Source organism: Psittacula echo (assembly GCF_963264785.1).
Source record: "Psittacula echo genome assembly, chromosome: 13".
NCBI lineage: Eukaryota > Metazoa > Chordata > Aves > Psittaciformes > Psittacidae > Psittacula > Psittacula echo.
In genome coordinates, this window is record NC_137749.1 from 4,157,744 (window position 1) to 4,177,824 (window position 20,081).

The 20,081-nt window shown below is 42.9% G+C and overlaps 1 protein-coding gene across 1 annotated transcript in view; it reads left to right on the forward strand.

Moving 5' to 3' along the window:
• Positions 1-20,081, forward strand: part of TMEM132B (transmembrane protein 132B) — a gene marked incomplete at both ends in the record, with an annotated part of 233,740 nt that overhangs the window by 82,382 nt on the left and 131,277 nt on the right. Inside the window, one exon of the mRNA XM_080628840.1 lies at positions 19,541-19,681. Within this exon, the coding sequence (XP_080484966.1) occupies positions 19,541-19,681 (141 nt within the window). The remainder of the gene's footprint in view (positions 1-19,540; positions 19,682-20,081) is intronic.

The following is a 20,081-nucleotide window of genomic DNA, read 5'->3' on the forward strand; positions in this document are numbered from 1 at the left end:
AGAGGTGCCACATGTGGAGCTGGCATCCTCTGTGTGTTTTAGTGTAGCTGTGCTTCATGGAGTGATGAGAGGCAGATGTCCAACCTGGAATCATCTCTCGTTGATGCTCTCTCCATGGCAGTTCTCTGCTGCCTGCCTCTCGCTCAGCTACTCACATCCCTTCCTTCAACAAGGGTAGGGATGCTTTCTGAAGCACCTCCAAAACTGTGATGTGCTTAGACATCAGAGTTGGAAGGTGTACCTCTCTTTCTACAAAGTCGTGGTGATCACTCGCCTTAGGGGGGAGAGCATATGCACAGCAAATGGACACTTACATAACCCTGTTAGCTTATACTGTATGATTTCAACTGTTGGGTTGCCACAAGGAATTGGAGAAGGAGAATTAGGTAATTTAAATAGAAAGATGACATCCTCCAGAAGAACAGCATTCAGCACATATTGCTGGCTGGCCTCCTTGTTCAGAGCCGATAAGCAAATTTGGCCTGAGTCCTGTTGCAGCATTGTACAATGGCACCAGCATAGCAGAGGAATTGGCAATATCAGCAGAGGTGGACACTGTGGATGTGATTCCTGCCATCCGCTGCCTGCAGCTCTGACTGTGGGAGTCTCCCTCTCCATGGCAGAAACCTAGGGCCAAATTAATTGTGATTAATTTTGATTACAGACCATTCCCTTTGAAGAGACTCTTGAGATGAATTTGTCCCATGCGTGCTTTAAAGGGAAAGCTGCTGAGAAGTGCTTCTGCTAATGCGTCCTCCAGGTTTATTTCAATATCCCTTTTCTTTCTTTCAGCAATTGGTTCTTTTGGTTCCTGGTACAACTGCACGCATTTTGCATTAATTCTCTGCAGGGCTTCTATGCCATATTTTTAGGCTTTTGAGTGGCATTATGGGAAACATGAAAGCATTCTGGTAATGATCAGGGCCAATTCTTGTGTTCTTTGTGCAGATACCAGTTAGGAAGAAATAATCTGTGATCCTTAATCATGCAAAAACCCTACTAAGAGCTCATTTAAGGGAGGGTTTGAGTGGGGACCTTAAGGTTTGATCATGGTGCATGATGGATTTTAACAACAGGTAGGTAGTGATTAGGTGGAAGAATGTAAGTATAAATGCTTGAAGTGCTGGAACAAAAAAGGAGTTAATAGTATTGTCTGTTCAGCACCACAAGGAGCTGTTGCACATTACTACATTTAAAGAAAAGGAAAGTACAATGAATGCACTTTTAAGCCGGTTCCTCCCACTGTTCTTTTCACTGGATTGTGAATATTTGGTGGGACTGACTGAAGGCTTTGTCTGGTCTAGCAGGAGCCTCTCTGCCCCTAATAGCAGTGCAGAAGGTATGGCACAAAACCTGCCCTTATTTATTTACTTACTTACAAAGAGGAGTATTTGTAGAAAGCTGTGCTTTGACCCAGGCTTTAAGAAAAGCCACCTTTCCTTCACTCCTAGGGGTCTTCTGAAAGCTCTTGTGATGAGAAGCACTTCTCACCATGAACTAACTGCTAGATGCATTTGAAATTGAAGATTTATGATTGAAATGGGCATCTCAGAGCTCCCAGCTGCTGGCGACCGTGTGGCAAAACAATTGCAACGTTTGCAATTGGTTTGTAGAAGCTATTTATGTAAAAATGAGGGCAGCTTTAAATATTTATTTGAAATGGGTTGGTTATAAGTATTGAAGAGAACCGCTTTTTCACCTCTCTGTGTAATTAAGGTAGGGTGAAGGTAGCCAGGGATCTGATTTACCCATGTCATGAATGCTAAAGATAGGTCATTTCTGGGCTTTACAGGTCTCTGCAGAGAAGGAAAGGAATTTGGCAATGTTTAGGTTCATTTGAAAGATATATCTTAAGACCTTTCTAAGTGAATGTGAAAATTTCAGATGAGGGATCAGGATCAGAGGAAAACTCTGCAGACTTTTCCCATTCATAGGCAGAGCTTGAGAGCAGCAGAAAGCTGCCCCGCTGCATGGCAGGCAGCAAGCCCCGAGGCTGGGGCACTGGCCAAGGGCTCAAACTTGAACTGAATCAATTTTCCTTGAAATCTTTCCTGATTTTCAGCTAAGATAGACACTGACCTACAGCGCTGTTACCTCCTGTGCTCTCTGTTCACCCTTGAGCTCTGTGGTTGAGTAACTTGTATTTGAGACTTTCTGGTGGGTGGAAGGACAGCTTTGACCCTCATTTGTGCTCCTCTGACATAGCTTGTTCGTGAGCCTCCAGCAAAGCTTTCTTTGACTCTGTAACTGTATGTCTCAAGTGCAGGACTTTGGAGAAAAAGTATTGTGTAGCTGTTGGGGCAGTAGCAGCCAACTGCAATGTCACCAGTGGATGGCAACTGGGAAGAGAGGGGCTGTTCATCTCTGCATCCCAGGAAGTTCTGCACATAGGTGGAGAGGCTCTTTGGTGCAGAAAGTCCTCTCCCAACTAGCAAATGTGATTTTGAAAGTTATAAGTCCTTCTGACAACTGTTCCTATTAGGAACTCAATCACTACAGCATTGTGAGTTCAGTCAAGTTTTCCCCTGACACATTATGAATGTATTAAGTGATGAAACGTCAGTCAATCAAAGCAAATTTGCACTTATTCCAGAAAGAAATCTGAATATGTAACTGCTGAGTGGTGATTAGGTGAGCAGAGATTTTCACAGTCCTTTGGCTGGATAATGGAAGTCCTGAGTAGTTGGGTTGACCTCCCAGCTCATGTAGTTGTAATCCTGCTATAGCCAGATTGTTTCTCATTTCTAACCAGGTTTGAATCCCAGTGTTTCTGACTGGTTGGTCCTGAATGATTTAACCTAATAAAGGTCCTGTCTGTCATATTTCCAAATACTCTTTGCTGAATTCTCTTCCTGAGCTGTAGAAGGTGCTCAGAGATGAAAAGGGGGCCTCTTGGCACCCAGCAGATCTTATTGTGTAAACAAACTGCCTCTTGTCTGAAGTCATCTTGAAGAAAATAGGCTTTTCAGTAAACAAAAGGGAAAGTCTGCTTAGTACAGTTTTGGTTTTGAGTAAGACTTCATTTCTAGCAGGCTCAGCCACTAATCTGCCTGATGTAGAAGTGGTGCCTTTGGAGAGGCTGCAGCCCAAAAATAATTCCTGCAAATGTATTAGCCCTTTGAAGAAACCCAACTAAGGATTTGAAATCTGGAAGTGCTGAGGCTGTTGGGAAGCTCATCTGGTTCAGGAAGAAAGAGTCGAGATGTGCGTATGTGGATGGGGTGGCATTTGGTGCCTTGGGGTGGGCAGTAGCAGGCAAATGTCCCGGCTAAGCTTTTGGTGTGCCCTGTTGGGACCATGTGCCAGGGTTGCAGGGTGGGCATGGACCTGAAGCTCTACCTCTCTTCAACCCTCTTAAAGTTCTTTCCTGGCAGGAGATGACAAACCCATTATCCTCTTCATTTGCTGAGATCTTCTGGCTGCTGAGCCATCAATAATACACGCTGTTGCTTCCCAGCATGTGTTCCCAGGCAAGGCTTTGCAGCTCTTTGTGTTTTGACACACGTTTGCATTGGTTGCTCCGCGAGCCTCTCGCAACACGTCACTTTGCTCAGTGCCATTCGATGCTGACAGTGTCAAAAAGCAGCTGAAGGCGTTGAGGTCTCTACCCTTGGCTTGTCACAAGCCTGCACATCTGGAGATTTCCCCACAGTTTTGTTCATGCCAAAGAAAACTTCCATGGAAGGAAGAATCTCGGGATTTGGCTTTATAACCCAAATGCAGCTGACTTTGCTATGTACCTAAAGGGAGACTACAGGAAATTTGGATAGGAGCTTTTTATGAGGGCGTGTAGAGACAAGGCAAGGCATAATGGATTTAAACTGAAAGAGGGGAGATTTAGGTTAGATGTTAGGAAGAAGTTCTTCCCCGTGACGGTGGTGAGGTACTGGCACAGGGTGCCCAGAGAAGCTGTGGCTTCCACATCCCTGGCAATGTTCAAGGCCAGGTTGGACAGGGCTTGGAGCAACCTGGTCTAGTGGAAGGTATCCCTGCCTGTGGAAAAGGGATTGGAACTGAATCATCTTAAGGTCCCTTCCAACCCAAACCAGTCTGGGATTCTGTGTGAAATGCAGGTGGTTTATCTGAGCAACGGCTGCAGCACTGTCTCCTTTTAGGGGCTCTTTTCTCCCTCCCCTCCACAGTGTATAATGCATTCGGAGCTCTCTGAGCCCTTTTCCATAGTGTCGTGATTCACTGGTAATTGTATTGCTTTAAATCTATTGTTCGTTTACTTTTCATAGAAGTCCCCAGCATCAAAGCCTGCTTTTAAACTTTTATTTTCTTGAAGTTTATATGGGTCTACTGCAAAAAAAATAATCCTATGCCCTTTTATTGCCTCTTAGCATCTGCTTCATTATCCATTCTGTTTCAATACTTATTTATTCCAATAAAGGAACAGAAATGTTGAAACATTCTGCAGAAAGCTAAATGAAGTGCCAGCAGTAAATAGCATTTTTGATCAATTTAATAATTTTTCTTTCTGTTTGTAAATTGATTGTAAACATACCTCCCATTTGTTACAACATTTGTTGCTATTTGAAATTATTCTGCAATCGTTTCATACTAGGTGGGCTTGCAGGGTTTCATCTGAAATTAACTTATAGCTATAAGCTTAGTGGTATCTGTTCTACAGAGAGTAACTCTCATGTAGTATGCCTTGGCTGGCAGCGTGGGCTTTACCACTGCATTGACTTGCATGTTTTCTCTAGATTAGCTTTTAACTGATCCATAGGAGTTGAATGCATATCAGTGTCTGTGCTATTTTATTCCTAAATTTAATAAATTTACAGCCCTTTGTGTTTGTTTTAAATCTTGGTCTGCTTTCAGATTGCAATTACCAGTAAGTACATCCTTAATGGTAATAGTACTGCTGAGGCTTCACAATTCTAAGTAGTAAAAAAGAAGGGTAATGTTGGTATTTCTGATAGATGAGCTTTAGAGTATAGCTTGAAGGGCTTCTTTTTGAAGCCTGCTGCTATGCTGGCAGGCAGTGTTACACCTGAAAATAGTTGTGCCTGAAGTTAATTGAGGATGCTGGTTTGACACTGAAGGTTCAAGTCAGGAAGGCAACACCACCAGATAAGAATGGAGCACTTTCTCAATGCCACTTAAAATCAAAGGAAGTCATATATATAGTGATTTCTTTTTTTTGAATGATGCCTTTGTAATTTGAGCTCTTCATCAGCAAATAATTTATGACCTAACTATCATATTAGAAAGCAATCTCGGCCCCACTCGCATACTGCTTTTGCTTTTAATATCCACAAGCTATTGATGTTAGTAATTGCGAATAAGGTTTTATATCAGCAATTACTTGCACAGAAGATACTGTCACATTAATGCCTTGGTACTTGACTCCTGGATAAGGTCAGCTATAGGGATAGTAATTGCTGGAGGAAACAATTACAACCATAATCACGCAGGCATTGACAAGCACCACCTTTACAGGAGACTGATCTGAAACCTGAGCTCCAACTTGCTGTTAGTGTTGTAATTGGAAAACAATTGCCATTTGTAGGTGCCAAATTGTGTCTACAGAAATGTAAGACAGATTGCTTTGCTTTTGCTTCTTCATCGCAAGGTTCTTCTGTAGAAACAAGCAGCGTCAACCAGTCATGGAAGCTGGCTGTGTTTCTCAGTTCTTTAGTCCCCACAGCATCTCCTGTGTGCAGAGCACTGCGAGGATGGGTGACTCTTAGAGAGTGGAAAGTTTGATCAATAAATAAATCTTCTCCAACTGTCTCTTTAACTTAAGCACAAGATAACTTCAAGCCCCACTCCCCCTCCTTTCCATACTAAGTCTCACTGAATGGGACTTCCCCTTAGCTTTAATGAGTCTTTGACTATCTCAGTAGTACAATCAGAAGTACCCTGGAAATAAAGGTTTCACAGCTATAGAAGCTGCTCACATGTGCTGTGAAGGTGAAATAAGGAGGAGCATAATTAATCTTTCTGTCGTTTTCAGGATGTGTTAAGATCAGACCAGGTAATTTTCTCTGAAGTGCTGGGGAGGAGCTCAGGGGGAAAAGGGCTTGTCTCCAGGAATTAATCTCCTGGTCTCCAGGATTAGTCTCCTGAAATATGTCTGAAAGTGACTGCTCTAGCAGAACAAGGAACATTTGTGCAGTGCATTTTATAAACCATTTCAAATACAGCTAAGCTCCCGTCCCACCTCAGAATATTCCCAAGTATTGATGTGCACGTGATGGGTGATACAAATACTATCTTTTTTTGGTTTTTTAACTGTTTTATTGGATTTTTCATGGCCTGGGAACTGTATTTTCTATTAGAGCCTACACTGAAGCTGGGCTGGTGAGGTCGCATACAGGGCCTTCTCTAGCCCTGCTGTCAAGCCTGGAGAGGAGAACCGTTCTGTCCCCACATCCCCAGCTGAGGAGGAAATTGATTGCTGTGGATAACCTGGGAAGAGGAAGACTCCCAAGGCACAGCTCTTCCAACAAGAACCATGAAGGCACTTGTTTCACTTGTCCCCTTGAAGCAGGAGAGGAGCGGCTGCTGTTTTCCTGCTCAAGCATAACTAGTCATAATTAGTTTAGCCCTGGGTTATTGATAATTTGTTATGTTAGATCACAAGAGTATGTGTGTGGGTGTATGTGTGTGTATGTTTATTGTAGTTAAGAATTCTGGTTGAAAAATCACACTTGTACCATCCGCATTTCAGTCACGGCTCTTTTTTGACCAGCCCGATTTACAAGCAGATGTTAAGCATCCTTAATGCACGAAGATGATTTTATCCCCAGATGCCAAGCTGTGAGACCATCACATGGTACCACAGAGCTGAGTGCACAGCATGTTGCCCCTTGTTAAAATGACTTAACAGCTGATTTCCTTTATTGAAGGTTTGGAATCCCCCTGAAGTGCAGCAGATTCCCTCACTGAATTAGATCGTCTTTCTGTGGTTAGAGCCCGTATATCAGACCAATTTCAGCATTCACATCCTCCAAACAAGGCTCATTAATCGCAAATTCACAACTAACAGGGTTAGGGACTAGTTAGAATTGAAAAGAAGAACAGGAATGGGAAGTGCTTAATGCTCAGTGAACTGTGGTATCTCGCTGTTGGTGTTTTTCACTGAAAACCGCTGGATGTGTTATAATGGATTGTAGCTGGTTTTATAGGCAGTTGATTCCATGCCCCCCAACTGCCCCAGTGGGAAAGCCTGTTTTTAGAGTGTTTCTCACTGCTAACAGTGTATGCTTTGAAATGTTGAAAGTTTAAGCGACTTTGTGGTAGCTGGCACCTAGGCGGGGTGTAGTCTTAATGAAACATGAATTGTTTCTTCTCCCACTTTGTTGTTTATGACCTCTTACAGAGATGAATTTCCATCTAGCTTCTGAGGATTGCAGAAGTATAACGGCTGGTCAAGAAAACAGAGGCTAACCAAAATCAAAACTAGGAGAGTGGCTCATTCCTACCCTCAAAAATACTGTGTGATGTCTGTTTGTCTCACTGAAATTCCCCAGGGGCAGTGCTAGGTGTTGAAGCCTGCTGTGCTATTGCTTGTGAGCATCAGCTACTGGGGAAGGATTGCTTTTAGTCCTTCATCCTTGATCTGCCAGATAATGAATAAATGTTATCTGTCCCCAAACTACTGAAGTAACTCATTTAACAAGGATGCTGTGACTGAACCATGGTGGAGGATCTGCCATCCATACATGGGGAATGCTGGTACTGCAGGTAAAAGTGGAACAGAACAGATCTATTGGCAAACAGGCCAGTTGCAGGAAGGATAAAATGTTGAAGGATAAAGAAAGGTTTAGTACTGGTGTTAGTAAGGAATGGGAAAGCCACAGAAGAAATGATCTTATCAAGCGTGCTGATTTCGGAAGTGAATTGACCCCCTATACCGCAATATAGACCAAATGGGAGCACCTTCCTGTGCCGCTTAGATCAGTTGCCTCCAGTTTTTGATTATGACCTTTAGTCCTGTTATTTCTCCAACCTTTGTTACATGCATAGTGCCAGGACCTAAGTCTTTGTTAAAGGTTAATGATCTGGAAATGGATTTGGCTCCCTGAAATCTGTAAAGTTGCCTTTCACTCTGGTTTATTGCTGTGCTGGACCTATCGGCCCATGTGCTATATCATGTTTGAATCCATCCTGAAGCAGGCTGCTGTCTGTGCCTGGTCTTCAGCCCTGCAAACGCTAGAGTTTAATTTAAAAATCACTGCAAGGATTAAAGAATCCTTCTCCAATCTTGCTGGCCCTGGGTGAGTAATTTCCTTTGACAGGCAAGTAAAATGCCATTAGTTTCTTGCATTACCATCAATCACTGTGGTAAAAGGCAAGCAGTTTCTGTGTGGTGGCTGGTAAATTTTCCTGACAGCTTTGCAAGGCTGGATAAGCTTTCTGAGCCGAGGCAGCAGTCTGAGCAACAGGCTTTGGAGACCTGAATCTTCCTGACCTCTTTGCCCATCTTGGGCTCTGGGGCTGCCAGGGTCTGTCTGTCAGGCACCAGCTTGAAGGATGGTATTTTGGCCAGGGCATCTAGAGGGGAAAAACTGTCTCCTTGTCTTCATGGTGAGAAATATTGCAGGCAAATCTAACAGAGCGAGCTTTGGCACTGTCAGTTTGTGGTGCTTTCTCTGGACTTTGTTGCAGTAGATGATGGACTCTGCTGCACAGCCTTTGTCAGCTATGCTTGGAGGAGGAACGAATCTTGGGACTTGCAGATCCTTACCAAATCTGCTGAGATCCAGAGGGAGATGTGAAGAATTGCTGTCGAAAGCTCAACCTACCTGCAGAGAGTCTTCAAAAAGCTTCTGAGAAGCACCACCCATGGAAACCAAACTAGGGCTGCCAGAGCCTGTTGGGACAGTGGCCAAAGGGCTGACTGAGGCTATCTGAGCTCCAGAGTGGGATAAATTTATTCTGAAGTGCAGACTCTCGAGGAGACTCTTGGGAAGTTGTTGTCTGCAGCTGGAAGAAAAGTTATAGTAGGAAGCAGAATGGGAAAAAGTAACAACCAGGGGAAAGAAGTCTTTGATGGTTTATCCCAGCTGGAGGGCTGGTTCTTGTCAGAACTCGCACATTATTAGCCTGCTTGGTGGTGATTGGTGCCTGGAGTACAAACCACATCATCGTAATGCTCACTGAAGTTTTCACTAGCAGCAAAAAAATGCTTTTCTGCTGTAATATATGGTGCCACCTTTTCATGAAAAGCACTGGTCTGAGCTCTACTGGAAATTGAATTCTATCTTGTGGAAAGGGAGATTATTTCCTAAGGTTTCCTTATTCACCATCCTAGCACATAGTGCTTAAGGTAAAGGTGCACTCCAGGATGATTGATTGGCAAGTGCAGAGGACCACTGTTCCATGTGACAGGGATATAAAGAATGAGAGTTGTATTTTTTGACAGTGAAGGGGAAATGGCATTACCAGCAATATTCAGCAATATACTCTGCAGCCCTGGTTAGCTCTGCATATTTTATGGCATCCATTTTCTTTCTTCGATTAAACAGCATAAAACCTCATAAAATAATCCAATAAAAACAACAACTACAAGTGCAGGCAAAGTTCTTGTGGCCTTTTTAATTCTGGAAGGATTTTCATTGCTGTGCTTTTTATCCCTCTTCCCTAGAACTCCATCCCTTGTACTCCTTGCCATAGCTTAGGCTGAGTTCCTGATAACAGCCTTTTCTGTGCTGCTTTTTTATGCAGAGTACTGAGCAAGTGTGGAAAAATGGATGATAGATCCCTTAACGATCACTTTGTGCTGTTAAGCAGTTGTTGGATGTGCCAAGGGTTGGGACTAGTCTCAGTTGACGTTAGGGGTTTATACAGGTTTCACAAATCTGCTCTTTTTAATGTTCTTTTTGAATTGTTTTCTATTGGTGCAGTTTCAAGCAACCTTTTAGGTAAAGATGACCATTGCTGCTTTTAGCCTCATCTCCTGAGAGGAGGAGACATGTCAATATGTTGTTGGCTCATCAACTGCACTGCTGGTCTTCTCCGTGTACTTTTTAGACCATTGAAAGATGTATATTAGCTGTGTGAAAGTCACGGTGAGACTTCAGTGCATGCAGGCCTCCTCTGTTGGGTACTTTTTTGGCCAGATTACACACACTGTCTCGAGAGTAGCCACAAACTGGCTACCAGTGGCCTCTTCTGGGCATCTGAGAGGGGATTTGCAATCACAACAGGCTCTGAGCCGGAGGGATTGTGCCACACACAGTCTGACAAATGCAGCAAACTCCGTAGTACTCAGCAGCAACCCAGGGAAGTTTTTCTGATCTTAAGTCAAAGACACTGATGGCTGGTGAAAGGTAATTATATTAATCGGAATTGTATTTACCAAATTTTTTACTTACGGAAAATCTCCGGGTTTCCAAGGTTGGTGATTAACTTCAGCCACAGTGATGGCCTATTTTAAATGCTATAAACCCCCATCCAGTGTTGACCAAGACAGTGCTGTGGAGCTCATTATCTGGTTTTGCAGGAAGAGGGATGGAAAGCTTGTACTTTGTTGTTGTTTAGGTGCTCCCAAAACCATGACCTTCAGGGCTTTCTTTGCTTGTAGAGGTAGAAAAATGACACCTTTGTAAAAACTCTTTGTCTCACAGGAGGCCTGAACTCTATTCGGGCTACAGACATTTTTGCAGGGCTGATTTCTGAAAGGAGCCTTTCAATAAAAGGAAACCTGTAAGTATCTTTGTCTTTGCAGGAGGAAACCTCTGACTTACTTTGATTTTTTCATTATAGTTTTCAAAGCTGTGTTTCTGCATGATTGCAAGGATTCCAAGTTAAAACACTTTGAACACTTTCAGACTTGGTAATGCATGTTGTCCTGTACTTCTAGGCTTTAAGGAACAGTTTCATCTGTTACAGCATTGCATTGGTTTCAAGGTAAAGGACATAGTCTGAGTGTTTTAGATCTCTGAGAGAAAGGCTGAAGAGACTGAGTGGGCTTTGATTTTTGTTCTGTAGACATGTGTTACAGAAAACCACTCCAGCATTTTACCTCTTCTCTCTACAGACTAGGTACACCACAGATTGTTGTTTTGGAGAAAAGAGGGCACATAGTTCAACTCTTGGAGATGTCTAAGGGCGTGTGACAGCAGGCCCTGGAGCTCTTTGAATAATGATCAACAATTCTTAGCTGAGTTAAGTGAACGGAGGCAATGGAATAAAGGAAAATCTCTCTCCTCTTTCAGGGGAGGCAGAGGTGTGAGCTGGTGGTGCATCCTAATGAGATTGGGATGTTGCAAGGTGTGTGGTAGCAAAAGGATCGTTTAGACTTGGAAGAAGACCTGATTTCTCCTTTTGATCAATAGTAATAATAGTTCATATTTATTGGATACTTTGGAAGTGTAATGTGTCAAGGAACTGTGTATTTATTTGCAAATTATGGGCAATGTTTCCTGCCCTTCAGGCAGAGAGGACAGAGGATCTGCTTCCCTGTGCTGGAAATCACTGGAGCTGTGCTAGTGGGTCAGCAACCCAAACATCAGGCCTGTCCTCCTGGTATGAAGAGTTTGCTGGAGTTTTAAGAGCTTTCAGCACAATCTAGAGCCATATTTGCTTATGCTATAATTAAAGTAATTTGTATGTCAAAGGCACACCGATGTATTCAGGTGGAGTCAAATAAATTTTGGCTTTTAGTTTTAGTAGGAAAATCTCAATTGCTGCAGAACACTGACCTGCAGGTTTAAGTAGCTACTGAGAAATTGCAGAAATAGAATGAAATGCAGTATCTGGATACTTGCTGAGTATACAAATGCACAGGATCTCCATAGAAATAGTACTTTTTTTCTCCTTGTGATTATCTGAGCAAAGGTGAGGAGTCATCCTTATTCCCATTTCGAAGCTGCCCAGACAGTTAAATGGTTAATAAAATGTCTGGAGTTGATAGAATTGGACTCGATGTCTCCTGCCCCAGTGCCTGGCAACCCTTTTTCTCCCAGAGGGACAAAATTCCACTGTTAATATATTTCAAAGAAAACAGTGTTCACTGTGGGAGATGGCATTTTCATCTCCTATTACATAAAGACTTCGAATCTCTCAGGTTTCCATAGCAGTGTTGGAAACCCATATGAACAAGGTCTGGTTTGTGACAGGAATATATAAGGATAAAAATTAATAGCTTTAATTTCAAGCCAATTAGAATGTCTGCTGGTTTTTTAAGCTGTTTGCTTACCTAAGTGTGAGAGAGAACAGATTGAAAAATGGAGTTTCTGCTGAAATATGGTGAAACCTTAAAATGTCTTTGAATTTTGTGTTGGATATGGAAATACAACATCATGTTAGGCTGCTCTGAAGATGTTCATGTCATCTTTGCTGATTGTATTAGCACAGCATTGTATCTAGAGACTGTTTCTGTGACCCCTTCCCTTATAAAACGGGACACCTCTTTCTCTGACCTTGCTTCACAGATGTGAAATTTAGCTTCTCAGTATTAAGCAGTTGCTAAAATATTCATCCATCTGTGGTGGTTCAGACCAGCTGATGGTCCATCCTAAAATGTGTAGTCATTCCTAGGAAAAATGGTGGGCTCTTGAGAAAATCTGCTGCGCTTCTTTAGAGAAGTTACACATGCGGAGGAGGGAGGATTTTGATAAAACACACCCCCCATCATCATCTCCTGTTTCTTATGCTGCCTTATTTTGAGGCTTCTGTAAAAGCTTTCTCAAAGTCATAAACCATCATACTCAAGGGAAGGTTGTGTTAATTTGTCTTCCCTAATAGTTAATTTATCACATGGAAAGCACTTTACTGTCAGAATTCAAATTAAAATCCTGTTTACTCTTTTCATTATTCAAAATCCAATATGCTACTGAGCTGGATGCTTGGCATATTTTGAAACATCTGATGGGCTGAAAAAAATAGGTTGATGGCTTCACCTTTTCAGGTAGAAGGGTGGTAATTATATCATCCTAAATCTTTAGCATTGATCCCCTCCACTATTTCAAAGGGTTTTCTGTTCTCTGAGGTGCTAGGCTTTTCTCACGTTAGCCACCATGTCTGTTGAGCAGTGCTGTTCCTGCCTTGCGTTGTGCTGGTCACTATTGATTTTCTCTGCTTTGTCCTACCCAGTGCTTTGGCATTGACTTTCTTCCTCGAGTGCGTGCTGGATATCCTGTCAGTGTATGTATGTCAGAGATACCCTGACAGTAATAACTGCTTTCATAGAAACTGCATCCCCAAATGCTTGACAGGGTTAAATAAGACAGCTAGAAAAGGTTGTATAAAAATAACGGATGCAGGGAGAAATAGAGGTGAATGGGAGGGAGGGAAAGGACCATTTCCTGATACAGTGTAAAAGTGAGAGAGTGGTAAGGTCAGGGGATACAGAAAGGGTACAACGTGAGGTGGGCCTGAGAAAGCCTTGTCCTGCAGTGGGGGGAAGAGCATAGCATATCTGTGTCTTGTTCTGAAAATGAATTTGGGCCAGTCATGCATTAGACTTGCAATGAAGGACTGCAGTTACTGCAGTGGTTTTTAGCATGGATGAAAGGTAGAGGTCAAATCTGAAGTAAAACTCCAGTTTACTTTGGAAGTTGCTGTCTCTAAGTACTGAGCTGTCTTTATCCCCAAGGGCAAACATGCTTTTATTTTTTTATCCCACCATGAGTTCGCACCGTATTTCACTGGTAACACCTATTGCCATGAGCTTTATACCAGGCCCATGTTGAGCTTTTTCCTGCAGGTACCATTAGTCAAACCCTTTTACTTGGGATTTCCTTTTGTTTGATGCACTGCAGCTGCCCTCTGTTCCAAATTGCCATCTGCCTGCTGTCTACCTACACCTTTCCACAGGGCTTTGCAGGCTGCTTGGTTTTACTTTGCAGTAAAGCATCATATTATTTGTGCTTGTGATCTTTTGGAGAGGGCTTGGATCTTTGCAGGGTCTTTGTGTATTTTGATGTGTGTTTTACATACTTAGATAGCTCTACTTATAGTGACATTAACATGGAACCATGGAAACAAACACAGCTGACCTAGTGTTCCAGTCTTGAGAATATGATGGGGAAATAGTTAGAACATAAATCTGTGACAGGTCTTTTAAAATATAAAAGAACAAAGAAGTAAAGTTCTTGGAAAAATACTTTAAAAAACAAACACTTGCTTAGCTACTGAAGGTTTAGGACCTGATCCCCTGCATTGCTGTAAATGTGACTTCCATAAGAGGTGGAGCTGTGCAGGATGATTATCTGCTTGGTAGGGCATTCTCATGTCACACATACCACTTTACCCACAGGCTGCTCTTGCCTGGCCAGTGCAGGGGACACCGTCTGTTACTAGTGGGTCTAAAGCAGGAGTGGGAGAGCTGGATGGGTTTGTAGTGAAGATACCAAAATATTCCCTGGCAACTCTAGGGATAATTCCTGGCTCTGCCATATGTTTTCTGGATGAGTTTGCATCACCTCATTTCCCTCAGGTTTCTGTATTACCCACAGAGAATTTTGGCCAGGAAGCTTAGGAGGACACAAAAGAGAGGGATGGTGCCTCTCGTGGGGGAGCTCTGGTCCCATTTCAGCCTTCCATCTGCTGTACCAGGGATTCCCACGTGGTTTTGCTTTCATATGCTTACATCAATGAACTCCTGACTGCCTGTGCCTGCCTCCCAAATTGCATGGAATGCACTTCGATATGGCAGCGGCAAATTACATACCCTCTTCTCCTTATATCTCCCAGCAAACTCCACTTGCCTCCACCCCCTATACAGTGATGCTTCTATTACTTCCGATATAGAAACGCTGCCCATCTCACACCCTAAAGGTCCCCAGATGTTACATCTGAATTCAGTGATTATGATTCTGCTTAATGTATCTTAAACCACACGTGTTTTAACTAGAAACTCCCCAGGGTCCTCGTTCAGAACTAATTACTTGCTGTTTGTGCAGTTCTTCAAATATGTAAAATGCTCTGTGAGGGCTTGGAATTACTCAGCTCTGCTCAGCTTTGGTCTTAATGCTGGGTAGGGGTGTCTGGCTGAAGCATGAGCTTGGGAATCGGGATGTATCCACCCTCATTCTAGCTCTGCAGAGACAGTGTGATTTTAGGCAAGTTAACTACACTGGCCTTCAGCCTGGATTTCCTGTAGGGGAAGGAGAATGATTTCATTTTTAATTGGACTAAAAATGCGTGTTGAAGGACTGACTTCAGAAATGGTTGGAAATCGCAAATGAAATTTATTATCATAACCATTATTATTAGTATGTCATTGAGAGCGCATTTAGCTCAGATCATGTTTTCCCTGTAATGGGATAGGGGGGAAATAAGAAGATTTCTAAAATAGCTCTGAAAAAGTCTTTTTTTCTCATCACTTTGAGCATTTTCCATCTGCTGTGAGCACATTCCCGTTTTATTTCCTAAATATCTTTTCCTTCTGTTTCTATTTTAAAGTTCCATTTGCCAAGTTTTCACTTCCTAATTACCACTGCCGGCAGTGTTGCTGGGGGGTGTTGCAAGCAAGCATTTACCTTGTAGATTTTGCACTTAACTGACTGAGAGGTGGTGGAAGTCCCTGCATCACTTCTGTTGACTGCTTGGCTGTTCAGATTCCTCTTGTAGCCCTTAAGTTGCTTTCAACCCTGATAATTACTTTTACCTTCTCCCCTCCATTGTAGTAACTGAGAGAAGAGGTTTAGCACAGCTGAATTCATGGAGTCGCATACAGTTAAGGCTGGGATTGCATTTTAGGACAGTTCTGGTTGTTCCAAGTTGGCAGGCTGGGGATGCTTCTGCTTGCCTGCTCCATTCAGTCCATCGTGTTTCCATCTTTACATTCTACAGTAAATGGAGGACACACTGTTCAGGGGAAAAAAACACTGCCAGGAATGCCAAATGTATTCTACAGTTTATATTGAAAGCAGCTTCCTCTATTCTGCCTTTATGGCTGTGAATAGGGCTAAATTCACTTGTGAAGCAGTTGTTTCATTGATTCCTTGTTCTGGAGAGCTTTGACCTCTCTTCTTCCCCCCCAGCTACCTCCTCTTAAGATCTTATGGGCATAAGTGTCATGAGAGGCAGTTCTTGAGGACATCATGTTTGTGTTGGACCTCCTCTACTCCTAAGGAAGAGAGTATCAGGAATAGTGATTTGTGGTACAGGCTGTGGATACAGGCTGGAACGTTGGGGGCCCTGTTGCAGGCTAACTTCTGTTGAGCTCATTCAGTATTCCTCAGTCTCATTCACAGCTCTGCTTAATTATGTTATCAAAATGCCATGTAAGTTGTAATGCTTTAAAGGCAGGCAAGTTCTTTTCAACAGGGCAGTTTTCTGTCTGAAATTCCGTTTTTCAGAAAGGATGTCTTTCATGGAAATGTCAGGTTTGACAAATTTCCCATGGCTCTCATGTTCATATTCACAATTACCTTTATACAAAAGTATTAAGCCATCTGAGTGGTAACAGTTACTTCCTGGGTCATGCTCCTGTGACATACTTCAGTAGATCATTTCTGTTTTCAAGGCAAGAGGTGGCTGAATTTTTGTCGGCAGGTAAAATTAAAGGACATCAGAGTTTTCTCAGGAAGTTGTATTTATCCTCACAGCTCCCTTTGGGTTGGAAGAGCAGCACTTCCCAGTAGTTTATATGGAGGGAAGGGAGGTATAAGAAAACTACATGCTCCATCCAAACTTATAACAGAGGCTTGGCTTGGTTTATTGCCCAGAGCAGAGCAATAAACCCAGCGCCTGAGCTTGCACACTGACCATTCACCAGCCTCTCTCCAGTTCATCTCAGCCTGAGCAGGAATTTCTGCTCTTTTTCAAAGCCTCCGTCCCCACCACTTCCAATAATTTTTGTGCCTGTATAGCTTGGGGGCAGATTTAAAGATATGAATCACTTATCTGAAGAACAGTAGGCTCAAACCACCCATATGTAGGCTGGTTTCATTTGAATTTCTTGACTTTTCCTAAGTGAGAAGCTGAATTCAGTTTCTTCCCTCTTTCAACCTTCCTGGCTCTACTGATATCCAAAAATGCAAAATGACATCTTGTCTCAGCCCACCAGAGCAGATGCATTGCAGGGGATTAGACTGGAAATTTTCCTAAAATGCAGCGTTCTGAGACATTTTTGGAAGATGTAGCTGGGGAGCAGAGTATGGATGTTCACTTGGTGCTAACCCAGCAAGACAGGGCATGTGCAGCAAGCAGCCAAGATAGCACTGCCAAAACCCAGAGGGACGCCTATTAATGGACACTGTCCTGAAGGAGAAGCCAATGGTGAGCCAAGAGGGCAGGCATCAGGGGAGCCTCATGTGATGTCCAGACTGGCAAAGAGCATCTCATAGCTGTGTCCAGACATGAGAAGAACAGAAAAGCTCTCTGTCTGAGGATGGTAGACACAGCTGAGGGGTTGGCTGAAGAGAGAAGCCACAGTTTTGGGGTGCAGTGTCTGGAAGAGGTTGGAATAGCTGAGCATGTAAATAGATGTGGATATTTCAGGCTATTGCATCCTTACTGCTACACTGCATGTGAGAACCACTGATGATGGTAAAGAGGAGCAGCAGCTTCAGCTTGCATGAAGAACCGAGCTGCACAGGGGTCCTGCAGGGTGAAAGCCTGGCCAGGTGTGGTAGGGGGCTGTTCTGTGTTGCTTTTCACCCTTGTTGGTGTAAACTGACGTGCTAGATTTGGATCAGAGTAGATGAAAAGCGAATGCTGCACAGTGAAGATATCTGTAGTGTAAAAGCTGTGTAGGAGGACTTCCCAGGCTTCTGACAGATGGAAAAAGCGTGATGAATCCTGGGGAAAATCCAGCTGTCCTGTTGTGTCCCCTCGCCCCAGCATCCTATGCCCTTCAGTTAACCTTTAATTAATTGAGGCTTTGACTTGGGTGGACAGGCGGGTTGGGGGTTTCCACACATGTTGGCAAGAAAATACATGAGAAATTGAGAGGGTGATGGGGAGGCAAATTTGTTAAATTCCATAATTCTGACTGGGAAGGAGAACATTTAAAAAGTGCTGGTTGGTTACGTGCTTATTCTTAATTTATTATTTAATTTTTGCCAGGCCCCAATGATTTTTTTCAAGTGGGAGGCTGAGTCTGATGAGGAAAATTATTGAATCCATTGCTGAAGGCTTAATTCTCTCTCTCATGTACATTACAAGTCAGTCTGAAATAAAGCCATGTAGGTGTCTGGCAGGAATTATCTGGTCCAGTGTAATTACTACGGAATAAATGAGTGTTCCTCTGAAAGAAAGAGGAAGTGATGGGAAAGGGGCTCATAAGCTTTGAGGCACGTTATTTGGAGATGTGAATGTCTGTGGAGAAACATGAAGGAGACAATTAGAAAAACAGCAAGGAAAATTCTCTCCTTGCAGGGACCATTTTTCATCAGACTGGTTATGCCAGGCGTGAATATGGCCCATCAAGGCAGTAAAGCCTTACAGGCAAGAATAAAGATATCATAAAAGCAAGATGAATTAATTCCTTCTGAGAAGAAAAAAAAGACCAATTGCATCTTGAAGTTCCTTTGATCCAAACCCATGAACCCAACTAGAACTTAAAGGAAATTCTTAATAGTGTAATGTGAGCAGCAACTGGCCACGAGGCATGGGGGTAAATCCATCACAATTCACTGTTAAGTAACGCTTCAAGTCTCAGCAGTGCTGTTCCATTCCACCATACAACTAAGAGGTCCCTCTTGGCTTTGCTTTTAATTAATGAAGTCGCAGCAGTGGTGAACGTGGCACTACAGCTCTTGCTTTCTGCCTAATTGTTCTCCAGGCATATTTGCAGCACTCCTGTCGAAATCCCAGGCTTGTTTCAGGAGTCAAGCTGCACAAATGAAGTCCCTGCTATTAAAAGCAGTTTGTTTCCTATTCCTTGGCAGTCTGTTTGTAACGCTGAGCCCCACTGGAGCATGGACTTTTATAAGCAAATTTTTTTAAAGCCAAAAAATGGTGACATTTAGCAGCTACCAAGCTGCTTTGAAACTCTAGCTGTGCTTAGGAAATCAAGGTTTTCCATGTCAGCATCATATTATTTTCAGCAGGAAGAGTTTGACATGCCCAGTTTGATACATGCCAGTATGCTAGCATGATTATTTTCATCCCTCAGTCCTGGATCTAGAATAACATACTCCTTCTCTCACTCCTTCCTGCATTATGGTCTTGGAGCAGTGAAGCACGTTTTTTTTTCATGCAGCTTGCCCTAACGTTAGAAGGCACCTTGCTCCCAAAGGTTTGCAAGCAGGAGGATGTATTTTATATCACAGTGTTCTGAGTCTCCATCTTAAACTGCAGGAAAGACATCACCAATTAAATCAACTTACGCTTAGTCACATCTGTTTCATTTATATCGAAGTAGTGCCACTGAAGCAGAGAGCATTCTTATTCTCTCCACATTGTTCAGGCTGAAAATTAACTGGCTTTGCACATAATGGAACTCGTACTTCATCTCCTTAAAATGATTGGACCTCTTTTTGTAATTTTAAAGTAGAGTGACTTACAGTTACAAGGTATTAGTCTGTTACTAATGGAAGAGGGAATATTTCCTCTTATCTCCTTGTTTACCTCTGAATTTATTTGTAGGAGGTCTGTAACTAAAGCGATGTGTGTTGTTCCCCAACAGAATTAGGACAGCCCCTGGTGTGAAGATCCTGGACATCAGAGTCAGTGATGCAGACCAGTGGGGTGTTCAAGAAGAAACAGACAGTGCGAGGACCACTGCCACGGTGACATGTGTGCACAATGACCCGAGCTCAGAGAGCAGGTAAGCCACCACGCGCTGCTGTGCCTTAACCCTTGCCGAAATGCTGTCAGAGAGAGAGAATAGCTTCTTTAATGAGTTGTATTGCTCTTTTAATAGCAGTAGTTTTTCCTCCTCAACTTCCTTGGAAGAGCTGTAGGTGATCTGATGAGAGATTTTTTTCCTTTTGTTTCACTTCTGAGCTTTGGAAGTAGATTATCTAATTAAACTGGAGGCAGCCAACTAATCATAGCTCACATTTGCTTTTCATGCACCTTCAGGGCAGCAGGAGGATCCCTGTTGCCAAAGAGCCAACAGAAGGGCATGGATTAAAATAGAGAAATATGAAGAATAATTGACAGCAATATAGGACAATGCTCTCTTCTTTATTTGAAAAGCCATGAAATTAACTGCTGTGAAACAC